The 13304-nt window shown below is 42.8% G+C and overlaps 1 protein-coding gene across 1 annotated transcript; it reads right to left on the bottom strand.

The window, feature by feature from the left end:
- Window positions 1-4787: 4787 nt before the first annotated feature.
- Window positions 4788-12497, bottom strand: BIRC2 (baculoviral IAP repeat containing 2). The gene is made up of 8 exons (XM_065730024.1): window positions 11148-12497; window positions 10948-11047; window positions 9720-9798; window positions 8970-9015; window positions 7875-8117; window positions 6510-6764; window positions 6337-6378; window positions 4788-5532 (listed from the first exon to the last, which is right to left on the bottom strand). Exons 1-8 carry the CDS (start codon window positions 12019-12021, stop codon window positions 5339-5341), a joined length of 1833 nt encoding a protein of 610 aa, XP_065586096.1. The 5' UTR covers window positions 12022-12497; the 3' UTR covers window positions 4788-5338.
- Between the last annotated feature and the right edge of the window lie 807 nt (window positions 12498-13304).

Here is a 13304-nt window from a genome sequence, read left to right as displayed (position 1 = left end):
TGTGAAAAGAGTAGAGCATCAGTAAGGCAAGCTGTGTACATTGGAAAGGAAGAGACATTTGTTTTGAAGACGCTTATCCACTAATGGAAGTCACGTGAGTGCATAAGTTTCTTCTAAAAATAAAAAAAAGCACCAGGCCAAAACTAAATGTGAAGGCCACTTATAAAACACACCTTGTCACACAAATGACTTCATGCTGTGTTTTAGCAAATTTTGTGCTATTTTGACCTTCTCATAGGGAAAAAAAAAAAAAAAAACCTGACTTTTTCTCTTTTGAAAATAGAACGGCAGGATCTACTGTTTGAAATTCTTCTTTTCATGTACAGGATATATACAATACCCCAGTGTCCTGACTTGATGGGTCCCAAGCCAACAATGGTCAGCAAGGGAGCTGGGCTGGATTCTCAGTAACTGAGTACTGAAGATGTTGTATTTTCTTAAGAAGCTTCTTTCCTGCACTAGTAACTCCTGGAGCGAGAAAAACCAACAGCAAATAGTTAAACAAAGCAGAGAATTCTGCATTTTCAGAATATGTCTCCTGCCTGAATTCATACACCAGAGGTAGGTCATTTAGGACTTGACTAGCAAGAAAACTGAAGGTGTGGGCTTGGCCCATCTGATATGTTAGGCACGATAGTGTCTGCCCAGGGCTCACCATGCAACACTTACCACAAGACAGTGTTAAAGGCGGATGAACACTGTAATTCCACATGGCTCTCCTGATGTCCTGTGAGGGCAGGCTGGAAGACTGCAAGAACTAAGTCCTGAGGCAGTCTCACTACATTACTAAACAACCGTTAAAGGACTCAAGAAGCAGCAATATAAAGATTTTTCCTAGACCATGCTTCTGTTGTTCCTAGATATTCCATGTATGACCGTCCATTTCAGCAGGTGAGAGCAGTGCTCTGTCACAGTGCCTGCTGTCAGTCTTGATGGTAGAAAGCATAGAATGGTTTGGGCTGGAAGGGATCTGGAAGCCCACCCAGCCCCAACCCCTGCCATGAGCAGGCTGCCCCCCACCAGCTCAGGCTGCCCAGGGGCCCACCCAGCCTGACCTTGAGCACCTCCAGAAATGGGGCACCACAGTTTCCATGGCCTCACTCCCATCGGAGTGAAGAATTTCCACCCAATGTCTAACCTGAATATCCCCTCTATTAGTTCAAAGCCATTCCTCCTTGTCCTGTCACTATCAGACTGTGTAAAAAGTCTCCCTTCTGCCTGTAAGTTCCCCTCAAATACTGGAAGGCCAAAACGAGGTCTCCCTGGAGAGAGCACGAGTTGTGGGGTCAGCAGAGCTGTGCAGAAATTGGGGCTGGAAGGGCTGACTGCAGGAAGACCTGCACAACAGTCATGGGACCTGCACTGCACTGGCACCGCAAAACTTACACAGCTCTTGAGCCTTCCCAGTAAGGTCTCTGCAAAAATGCTTTCAAAGAAGATGAGCATAGAAAGAAACAGGTTCACAAGTAACAAATTACTGATCCTCTCCAAACATTACTGAACACTACGCAGATTGCCTTCTCTATGGTTTAACATTTTCCTAGGGTTCTGTTTATGAAGTGCTACAGACTGATTTTACACCGCTTTCTTGGAATAGCACTGAGCATAACTGCTCTGTTGCACAGCGTTACCAAGCAGGGCAACCGCAGCCATCAAAGCAGGGAGGGGCAGAAAGCTGTAACCTAGATCAGCCTTCCTGCCAAAACTGGGTCAAAGAACTTCACCCTCTGCTTTCTAAATTAACTTCTCCCACTTCTCAGAATGCTGCTCTGGTCCCAGTGGTACTGTGAGAGGCCCGGGACTTCGAAAACACTCAGCCAGCAGGGCCAATGCGGCAGGGCCTGAGCTACCCTCAGGCATCACAAATGCTGAATTTGTTCCTAAAGCTTTTTGTATCCCGATGTCTGAACTGTATGCAGGTACTGGTGACTGAAAAACGCTGGCCCCATATAAGTGTAAAGAAAAACACATTGCTTTAATTGTTTGCCTGCTATTGCTTTGCCCTACCATCTTCCCCATCTGCCCGTTCAGAAGCAGGACTCCCACAGCAGCGCTTGGTGTTCACCTGGCTCCTGTTCCCCTTGCAGACTCCACCTCCATCAGTAGAAAGTACAGCTGGTCCCAGTACTGCATCTACATTTCCCTTAAACATCTTCAGCAGCAGTGACTCCACCACCCTCCTGGGCGGCCTGTTTCAATACCTCACCACTCTCTGAGTTTTTCCTAATATCCAATCTGAATGTCTCCTGGTGTAACTTGAGGCCATTTGCACTCATCCTATCACTGCCACCTTGGAGAAGAGGCCGTCCCCACCTAACCACGATTTCCTTTCAGGCAGTTATTGTGAGCAGTAAGGTCTCCAGACCCCTCACCAGCTTCATTGCTTCTCTGGACACACTCCAGGGCCTCAATGTCTTTCTTGCACCGAAAGGCCCAAAACCAAACCCAGCACTCGAGGTGCAGTCTCACCAGAGCCGAGTACAGAGGGATGATCCCCTCCCTCCTCCTGCTGGCAATATTATTTCTGGTACAAACCAGGATGCCGTTGGCCTTCTTGGCCACCTGGGCACACTGCTGGCTCACGTTCAGCTGAGCATCAACCAACACCCCCAGATCCTTTTCCTCCACACAGCTTTACAACCACTCTGCCCCAAGCCTGTAGCATTGCCTGGGGTTGTTGTGGCCAAAGTACAGGACCTGGCACTTGGTCTCGTTGAACTTCTTCCCATTGGCCTCAGCCCACCAGTCCAGCCTGCGTCCAGGTACCCTCAGAAGGGCATGGCTGACATTTTGCTAGAAACACAACACACAGTTCAGCCCATGCTGGAACCCAGTGGACGGATTCCCCTATGTGGCAGGTGGTTAAGCCAGGAGACCCAGAGGTTTCCTTGGCAGACTCAGACAAGGAAGCTTCTGTTAATCTACAGTTCAGACTTAGAACAGGAAAGATAGATACAAACGCCACGCAGGTAACATCCTTATGTACGAATGGCAGTTCGCTAGTGACAAGCATTTCCCTGCACAATGCAGGTCTTGCTCTAAACACTAAGCAGCCGTGTCACTGACACCAAGTCACTGCAACGAGGCAAAAGCTGCACAGCCTTTGCTACCTTCGTGCACGTGGAGTGCTTTCTACAAAAGATGTGTACGTGTGAGATCTATACAAGAAGCAGTGGGGGCCTGTTACACACACAGACCTTGCAAACGCCACCATCCCAGAACCTGAGAAACAGCATTTTCTTATCACACTACAGCAAAGGCCACTGAAATACTGTTGTTACATGCAGGTCTGAAAACTGAGAAGCCTTACATACACTTAACATTAACACTGAACTCGGAAAGATGAAGTCTGACAAACTGGCAATGCTGCAGGATTTGATGCAGTTATCCCTGCATATTCTTCCCCTAAAATTTGATGTTAAGTCCCTGAAAAAAATCCATGAAAACTTTTCCCCCATAGGGGTGAGTGTGTACTGTGCAAGTGCAGGGATATGGAGCAGGAAAAGGAAAAGAGCCAATCATTAAGGAAATAGGAGCCATGGGATTACCAGCTTACAGAACAACCCCAAGACTTCCAAGGAGGGAGATCTTGCTATTAAATTGTTCACAGTCACTGTGAACTTCTAAATACAGAGTTTACATTTCAATTTTTCAACATTAAGGTTACACTGCTGCACAGCTAACCTTCATTTAACCTCCAAGGCCTTTAGATCCATTGCTGGCCAGCGTTACTGTTCTTTGAAAAATTGAGACAGAAAGAAGTGCCAGATGCTGTTTTATTAAACTAAATAATAATAATAGTAATAATGTCAGATGCCTGAATCCCCCACTTCAGCAGAGTGAATCACCAAGGACCACAGAATTAAAGAAAGGTCAAACTCCTCACAGGAAGTTTAGTGACTGCAGAGAAAAGCCACCAGTGGGAACAGAATAAACAAGAACTCGTTTGCTAAGTACAAATCCTTTAATTCATTCTTCATATAAACCATGATTAATACACAAATATCTAAACACAATCAAAACTTCAGAAAGTCTTGCTGTTCCTGCAACAGCTAGCCTATTTTCTCCCCCATGTCTACAAGCCGAAACAGAACAAGAATACCTGAAGTTTACTATCAAAGAACACTCCTCAAGTATTTCCTCACATCCTTTACTGGCTTCACACAGCAAGACTGCGTAGGCAGAGGGGGCTTACAGGGGCTGCCTCTGTGAGAAGAGACCACAGGCTGACAGAGCCACCCAGGTCCAGCAGGGACTCACTGCTGGCCAAGAATAATGCAAAAAGCAATGCTGGTTACATCTGCTGCACATTTATGAAAGAGTAAACACATCTAGGCAAGCGCAGCTGGGACAGGGGCAAGTGAGAAAGTGAGTGAAACAGCCACCAATGCAGGAGGAGGGCAAGAGCACCTCCTGGCATCAGAGCAGGCTGCCCTGCACACAGAGGATCATGGCAGAGCACAAACCCAACCTACAGCTCACAGAGGATGTCCTGGCAGGGGGTGGATATGGAGCTCCTGCAGAGCAGGCTCCTACCAGGAACTGGCTCCAGAGAGCAGCCCTGTAGAGCAGGCTTTTGGCAGGGACTGTGCACACCAGAGCAGTCTGTCACAGAAGCAGTTCTATATTGGAGTATTCAGTTCTTGGAACTGAAGCAGCTGAGAAGTATGAAGACAAAGCAGCAGCAAGGCAGTTACAAATGGAATAAAAAGCACATTGTGGGCAGGAAGGATGCAGAAGAGTCAGGAGTGAAGCTGAGCATGAGAAGGCGGGAGAGGTGGGGAAAAAAGGTGGTTTGTTCAAGTTCTCACTATCCTACAGTTACTATCAATTAGTTAAATTCACCCTCACACTGGCACGTCTATTTTGCCTATGACAGGGATTCTTGAGCCATCTCCCACTCTTTATCTTGACCCACATGCTTTCCCATCCTATTTTCTTGCCCCACCTTGCTAAGGAACAAGATGGCAATGTTAGCCCACCACGCCATCCACAAGGAAGAAACGTGTGACAAAGAGCTATGCAGAGCTCCATTTTTGAAACTTGACCAGAGAGGTTTTGTTTTATTATTCAGATAACAGCATACTACTGGAACTGCTTTCCTTACAAAGGAAACATTAACTTAGCCAAAGTCAGCACTATAAATAGAAATTCTCTCTGGCAAGGAAGAACCAGAATATTCATTATATTGATACACTCCACTGTTGTTAGAGAGCTGTGTCAGGTAGCTGATTAATCACCTTCTCTAACACAATTTTCACATTCTGAAGACATTTCTTGTTTGAGCATCAGTGTTCCTGGCATCTGTCAGGCAAAGACATTTTGCAAGTTCCCCTCCTTATGAAAGAAATGTCCGAACTGTACCCTTTATTGTTCCCCTGCAAATAGGGCATTTTCTAAGGGATGGTGCACATTCTTTGCATACCACTAAGTGACCACAAGGAATAAAAACAATAGAAACTTCTTTGTCCATGCAAACTTTACATGTTCTCTCTTCTTGCAGTCTCCTCAGTTGTTCTTCCATAGGTAAACCTGGGGGAAAAAAAATGTACTGTTAAAAAGCCCAAATGGAAATGAATTCTGATTAGAAAGTATGGAAATAAGGAGTGAAATGGAATGTGATTATCTGTATTCACTGAATGGCAAGTGTATGTAGGGAAAGAAGTACAGCTCCCAGAGCTCAGAAACTGGCATGCAAGGATCCAGCTAGTCTGTACTTTCCATTTCTGTGATACAACAAACAGTTCAAGGGATTGGTGTCCAGCTCTACTTCTTGAGCCCTTTGTTTATATTTCAGCATATGCTGTACTCTTCATGTTTAGAAATTTGAAGCACAGTGTACAGTGACTGGTGGAAGTGAGCTATGCTCAGACTTGTATACTTCACTGCAACCTATTAACATTAAATGCTTAACATCTGAACTACAGGAGTAAGAACTAGAACAAACTAACTCATGCCTGATGAACTCATCTATCCATCTGTTGGCCAAATTAGATCTTACAACAGCTATAACCCACTATGAAAAAGCAGAAATCATGATATCAGCTGTGAACTGCTAACCTACAATTCACTGCCTAATTTCTACCAAATGCCTGAATTCTCAAGCTCCAGGAAACTCTTCCTCCTAGTGCAAAAGTACATGTGTAAGACAACGTACAGCTTCAGGCAGACAGACTAGCTTCCACTTCACTTCCAGATAAGAGTATCTTACTAGAGGAAATAGGGAAAAGGGTACAGAATAAAACCCATTTCCCTAAACAAAGTTTTTCTCTTTTGAGGATATTAACTATGTGTCCCACAACAGCCTTCAAATTAAGAAAGCAGAATTCAAAATACCTGAAACATCTTCTGTGGGAAAATACTTCATGCTTTTCTCCACTGAAATAAGAGGAAAACATTCAAGTTATTTCACTATATTCCAACAGCACATGATTTTTATACTGTTAAGACAGCTTTCTTTGATTAGCCTTTGAAAAACTGACAATCTTTAAGAAAAAAAAATGACATACCAAATAAATCTTTGTAAAGTACAGGGTCACAATCTTTTAGACAGCTTCTGAATATGCTGGCTGCTGCATTGCCTTTCACCAGAACTGTATCGATCAGTTCCCTTGCTTGCAAGGCTGTCTGAGTCTTCTGCTTAATCACATCGTGCTCTAGTTCTGTTATCACTTTAGCTGAAAGTAAACTCTCAAGGATTGGAAGTACACAGGTTAAACGCTGGAATAAAGCCATCCGATTCTTCCGGATCAAGGACAAATCATCTGGAACATAAAAAGGATTTCATGCATGTTAGGAATACAGTAGTCCAAAGTGCACATTAAACCAACACATTCTTCGACTCTACTCAAAATATTCATTTCATACAGACCATCAAAAAAGACCTCAAAGTTTTAGCAGTATCACACAAAGAACAGGCTTAAGAAAGCCACAAACAAACAGTTGAAGTTTTTCCACCAAGGAAACCTCCTGCTCCTACCTCTGGATGATAATGTTTCAGGGTATTCCATCTAATTTCACACTAGCAAGAATCATCCTCTGCATAACACCAAAGCTGAGAACACATAGGCTGACATGTAGATGGGATCAAGCTTTCTTAGGAGTTACCCGACAGAAATTATAAACAAAAAAATGAGAAGTATAGCACAACTAGACTTGAGAATTTTGTTTTTTTAAATATTCTATCACATACAACCCATGTCATTCCCATAAAGATTCAATGGCTGAAGCCAACTCTGCTTTTGTGACAGAATATGCAAACAGGCAAGAAACCATTTTATTTCAACTTACAATTGAGAAATTTAATTTACTGTTTCACAGACTCTAAAATAGGAGGGGTTTTTTCTTCAAATAAATTTACACATTCAAGAAACAACAGGGAATGTTAGTGGTGCATCAAATAAGCACTGTTCAATAGCTGACCAACATGGTTGAGTTGGACACCAAAGCTGACCTCTGACAGTTACAGGATATAAATCTGTAAGAGTTTACGTCCTCTTCTGGAAAGTGGCTATGCTGATTTGCCAATAAAATGCATAATAATTTGGAAGAGGGAGACAGGAAGAAAAGAATGAAGTATTTTGGTTAAATTTGATTAACAGCACTATAAAAACACAAATTTGATAAAGTACGGCTTTGTTCTCGTGGAGAGAATAAGGCAATTCTGAACTCCGGGGTACCTGCACAAACCATACTCCTGGAAGGGAAAGAACTAACTGATACTGCTATATAGACAGCCAAACAATGCTTCCACAGAAGTTGATTCTAACAGCAAGTTAAATTAAATTACTTGGTGAATTAAAAACTATAAAAGCCAGGCCAGAAAGCAGAACGCAAACAACTTACGCTTTCATTTTTATTCACCCTATGCATACCTGATGCCACTTCTTCCAACTGTCTCTCTTTCTCTTCCTCCCTCTTCTCATCTTCAGCAGTCAGCAGATCAGACACAAGATCATTAACAGTCTTGTAGTTCTCTTCAGTGGCCAGGATTTTACTCTGCACTGTTTGCCTTATCAGCCGTCTACTGAATCCCATCTCCAGGGCAGCTTTAACTACAGGAGTGTTCATCATGATTGCATCTTCTGAAGGACTCTCCCCCGGTTCAAAATGAATAACTAATTGAACAGAAAGTCAGGTTTATCAAGAACAGAATACTCATGCATCCAACAAGTCATCAACATTACTGACACACAATACCTAAACATTAGGGAAGTTAATATTTCAATGGTTAGGCTTTTCCAAAGGATTTTCAGCAATTAGTTTTAATTTTTAAAACAAGTCATTTACATCCATTTGGACTGAATCCATGACCAACTCTGAACCATGTCAGGTCTTCACTAAATTATCTAAGGTAATCTAGAGAAAGTACAGAGAATCTCACTGTGACTTAGGATTTTTTTTTTTTTTTGAGTGCCTGTTGGTTTGCAGGGCTTTTTATACTTAGTCATCTCTAACTTCAGCCTTGAGAAGCTGGAAACTCCAAAATTCAGAGACCAATTATTTGCAGCATATGCTATTTCAGCTCTTGACAAATATTTTCCATTCAGCTAAGCACCAGACACATGGGACTGCCTCTTTGTCCTCAACTAGCAGGAACTAAGACATTATCTCCTCACCTCTATGGCAGGAGTTTATTGCCACCATAACTGGAGTTCCACTCACAATGGAACTCAAAGACTTCACTTTATCAGCTTGTCCTGCCCTTTCCCTGGTCATTGCTGCCCACTCCCCTACTTAACCAGCTACATGCCTAAAAATGGAACTGCACAACCTCACGACACCTTCTAGCAACTGCTCCACCAAGTTCAGATCTCCACAAGTAACTTCTCTAAAGATATAGACAACTATAATATCCCTGTTCCCAAAGAAAGTCTAAGAATTGCTACCAAATTAGTTTTAGAGATCCAGTCATTAAGTACACAAAGTGGTGAAGAACTCTGACCATGTGCTTTCCATGATATACATACCTGGATCCATGTTTTCATCTACAGGTGTTTCAGAAGTCGACAGGAGCTGTGGAACACAATGGAATTACATTAATATCCCAGCAGTGCTTTTCCCTCTACATTCCCACCCACACAGCAGTCTCTCATTAGTCATGCTAAGCATTTTAACAGAATGGCACCCATTAAGTATTTTACATGTGGTTACACAAGCCTGACTTTATAGATAACCAATACAAAGTCAGTGCTGATCACTTCTGTGAAGAACACAGCTTGCTCTTGTTAGAAAAACAGGAGGTAAATGTAACTGATGTGTAAGGAGCAGCACAGACCATTAGAACTGCCCGTGACCTGTTTCTCAAACAACAGTTGCTGATTTGCATTATTCGCCAGAACTTGCATAATCAGAACTTCCTTCTCCTGACACAGAGGTTCAAAGGATCTAATTGCCTCATAACAAGTAGCAAAGGATTGTCTGTAAATGACAGAGTGTGGTAACCTTGAATTAGTACTATAACATTATACCGCCTACTTTATGATTTCTAATGACACTCCTTCCTTGAATAAGCCTGTACAGGGTAAGTTCTAACCACTCAATCCCATTACCCATGGTTCAGCACTAATTTTGTTGTTCTGTACTCTTAAAGAGCATTTACCACGCTATAAACACAGTAGAAATATATACAAAAGTAAGGCAGAAGGAGGTATTGGACTCCAGATCAGCACAGCACTATCCAGCAAAGGAAAAAGCAGTTACAGAACTGTAAGGTGTACCTGTTCAAGAAGATGAGGAAATCTGGCCTGAACTTGACTTACAAACTCTCCTCCTTTCACACGGAGCAGATACTCACACCTGAAACATCGGCAAAAAAAGATATTCGATTTCCCAGTGGGAACAAAAAATAAAAACACAGAAGAATGAAACCACCTACAACAGCACAGCATAACTTAAATGCATGTTCCTCTTCCTTTTCACTGGGTGAAGAATTCTCTAAACTGTAAGCTTGATATAGTATCTGGTCACGCTTTGATAAGGCTCTTCCATGATGTTCAGCAGTCAGGATTAGGTATATAAATACAGCAGCTCTACACGTGCTCTACTTTTAGTCAAAATAGGACTTCATGAGATATGACAGTGTGTCAGTTCTATTGCAAATGCAGTGATGAGCTGTTTCTAACCACATCTCATCATTCTCATCTCCTACTCAAATCATTCAGAAGTTCACAGAACTCAGCTCCACTATCAAAGCCAGATCTGCTTCAAGAATTCAGGGTTTTATCTCAAGTACAGAAACAAAAGGTGTCAATTATATATGCATCCTGTAGACCAATAGGAGCAAGTAAATGAAAGATGAGCTGGAGATCTGGAGTGTAATGACTTATTATTAGCTGCACTCAATTTCAGGAAAGCTATTTCTGTCATTAATGGAGGTGGAGATTTCCACAGGCACAGGAAGCAACTGAGTATGCAAGTACTTCATTACAGGGAATGTATTCACAAGTTACTTCTATCATTTTTCCAATAGAGATGTGTTCACGGCCACTGAAGCCTTCAGGGTCCTTTCTGTACCTAGGAGACCAAACTACTTGCTCAAAGGCAGGTTCAAGACCATTCAACACATGTACAGAACTAGACCAAAGTTCAAAGTCCTCTCCACCTCACTTCTGAGCAGCTTTTCTCTTCAACCTGCTTTCTGACTGCTTCCCTTACCTAAGCTGTGTTCATTACCAGTGCACCATTACTTGCTAATAGTGATTCAGGAAATGTGTACAGTTTAGTTATGAAGTGGAAAGCATTAAATATTACGCTTCATGAAATGATTCAAATCCACTTTAGCACATGAAGAGTTTTTACATGACATACAGCCAAATGATAGTTAATCTGTACACTATATGGTAAAAAAAAACCCAAAACATTTGGTGTGGCACATATGTGCCAGAATTAAAAAGTATTTCAACAGTAAGGATGTGAACCAATTGTGATAAAAGAACTTTAAGTTACCTTGGAAACCATTTTGCATGCTCAATCCACGGATCATCTCCAGATTCCCAGCACCTTAACCCACCATCACAGCAAAAACACTTGACATCATCGTTGCGGCCTTTAAAATACAAGGTGACATATGTAGCAACCATTTACACACATTAAAGTCATTCATACTGCTATACGAGTAGAGACAGAGAGACATCGGGTTTTCTTACCTACATAGTAGAAACCAGCATCTGCAAGCTGTTCAGGCTGAACTGGAATCCGAGTTGGCCAATTAATGAATGTTTTAACACGGGCTTCGTGGGTCTGCATGGTCACGTTTGAAACATTGAAGCTTGGTTGGTCTCGTGTGAGGCTTTCCACAAAGGGGCAGTTAGGAAAGTGTCTCCGATGCTCTGACATGGCATTATCTTTTGGTTCCCAGTTACTCAACTGACCACCACACATGAAACATGCAACTTTGTCTGCTGCCCCCAGGTAATAAAGCCCAGCTTTCGCCAGATCGGTGGGTGAGAGAAACATCAGGGGCCACGTATGGAAAGTGCGTAGCCTAGCTTCTTCTGTGCTCATGGAAGGGTTGTGAAGCTTAGATCTCAAATGTGAGAGGTCTTCAGCAGCCCTAGTCGTTATTGGGTCTTGAGGAAAACTGGAAAAAGAGCCACTGAAATAGCCAACTTGTTCAAAGCCTGGAGAAAGTGTCATGGAACGCAGAGATGGTGACAGATTGCTTGTGACCGGAGGGGAAAAGGCAGAGTGAGTGGACAGTCCAAGATTGTTAAATGAAAGCATGTTTTGAACAAAACTGCAGCTAGGATACACCTGTTTATGCTTCTCCATCGCGTTATCTCCTGGCTGCCAGTTGTCCAGCACTAAGCCACAACTGAAGCACTTAACTTTATCCTGGACACCGGTGTAATAAAAGCCTGCCCGGGCGAGCCTGCGTTCTGACACCGGCACATTAACAGGGAAAGTGGAAAACGTGGACATCCTGTAGAGCTCACAAGATAAGTCATACTTCAGTTCCCCGCATGGAGCACTCTGCTTCATCACACTAGCCAACAGAGGGCTACTATCCATTACGTTCATAATGAACTGTTGTTGGAAAAAACGGGACTAGTCTTCCTCTGGGAGGTAGTTGTGTGCATTAAAGGCAATTCTGAATAACCCCCGCCCATACAAAGTAAGAACCTGGAAATTGAATACTTACATATAACTTTGAAGGCATGCATGAATAGAATCAGCCATGTGATTAACGGCCTTTAAACATCTGCCAAGTTCTCATACTTGTGTCTGCACAACTGCCTTCAGTGCAAAAGCTGATCCATCCTACTGACAGATACAGGTATGCCAGAGAGGACTTTCCCTTGTGCTACACAACTGCACTGCGTGCTTTCCTCGTGCTGTGTATCGGGGAGAGCAGTACTGATCAGTCAGGCAGGTGGGGTTGGGGTCTGGAGGGGAGAACCTCAAATGGGTTTATCAAAATCCTTTTGTTAATAAAGAAACTAGAAGGGTGGGTGGAGAACACATAGTATTTTCCAATTTAAAACACTGCCAAGTGACTTAAGAACTATAGCACCCTAGGCAGAGGATCAATACGTACCCTATGCATACACTAAATTTCAGTTTATAAGCCTCATTAGGAATCTCACAAGAGCCCCTGAACTGACGTCACTGAATTGATCTAGTCTATTTGCTACTACTGAACTGCCAAAAACATCCTTAACACATGAATATTGCTGTAAGAACTGTTAAGACTTCAGAAGCCAGTTTACACTCAACTTCACTTATATTAAGTTCAGCTATGAGTTGTAGTAAGTCCTATACACTGCCCCTGATATGGATGAGCTATCTTAACTAGTGAGCCTGAACAGCCCCAGGCTCTTCTATCTATAACGGCACAGACTGAACAAAGCATTTCAGCTTTTAACCTGGTGCCTTAGTTACAAGTATGCAGTTATCACCTTTAACATAAATAAACTGCTTTGTGCTGGGACATAATAACGCTTTATAGTGATAAATTAAGGATTTTCTGTATGCCATGTCGATAAAGCAAACAGAAATAATGGATAAAAAGAGGGAAAAAAAGCCTCAGTTTCTTTATTTGTGCACAGAACTACCTCCCAGAGTCCAGACTTAAGTCCCGATCGAGGTGCCTACGCCTCCATACTGGTACGGACAGCCCACAAGGAAAAACTGTAAACGTTTATAATTCCAATTGACTCTTTTCGTGAAGAACAAAACCTATAAAGGAAAAAAAGAGAGGAGCGCTTCAACACACGTGACGTGGTGCGCGCGCAGCAGCGCGATAAGCGCAAGCTCCCAACAGAAGCGCTGAAACAGCGGCGCGAGCTCCTTGCAAGCGTCAG

The sequence above is a fragment of the Cyrtonyx montezumae genome, unplaced genomic scaffold (assembly GCF_038088225.1).
Source record: "Cyrtonyx montezumae isolate F1298 unplaced genomic scaffold, pur_monq_1.0 scaffold_12, whole genome shotgun sequence".
NCBI lineage: Eukaryota > Metazoa > Chordata > Aves > Galliformes > Odontophoridae > Cyrtonyx > Cyrtonyx montezumae.
Note: the sequence above shows the minus strand (reverse complement) of the source record. Positions and strands in the feature narration are given on the sequence as shown.

What these genes read in the sequence shown, in the direction of transcription:
- BIRC2 (XM_065730024.1), bottom strand. Translation starts at nt 12,021, where the DNA reads ATGAACGTAATGGATAGTAGCCCTCTGTTGGCTAGTGTGATGAAGCAG. An exon ending in TGCTGGTTTCTACTATGTAG is followed by an intron (nt 11,048 to 11,147) that starts GTAAGAAAACCC and finishes TGTATTTTAAAG; the next exon opens with GCCGCAACGATGATGTCAAG. An exon ending in CATGCAAAATGGTTTCCAAG is followed by an intron (nt 9,799 to 10,947) that starts GTAACTTAAAGT and finishes CCGATGTTTCAG; the next exon opens with GTGTGAGTATCTGCTCCGTG.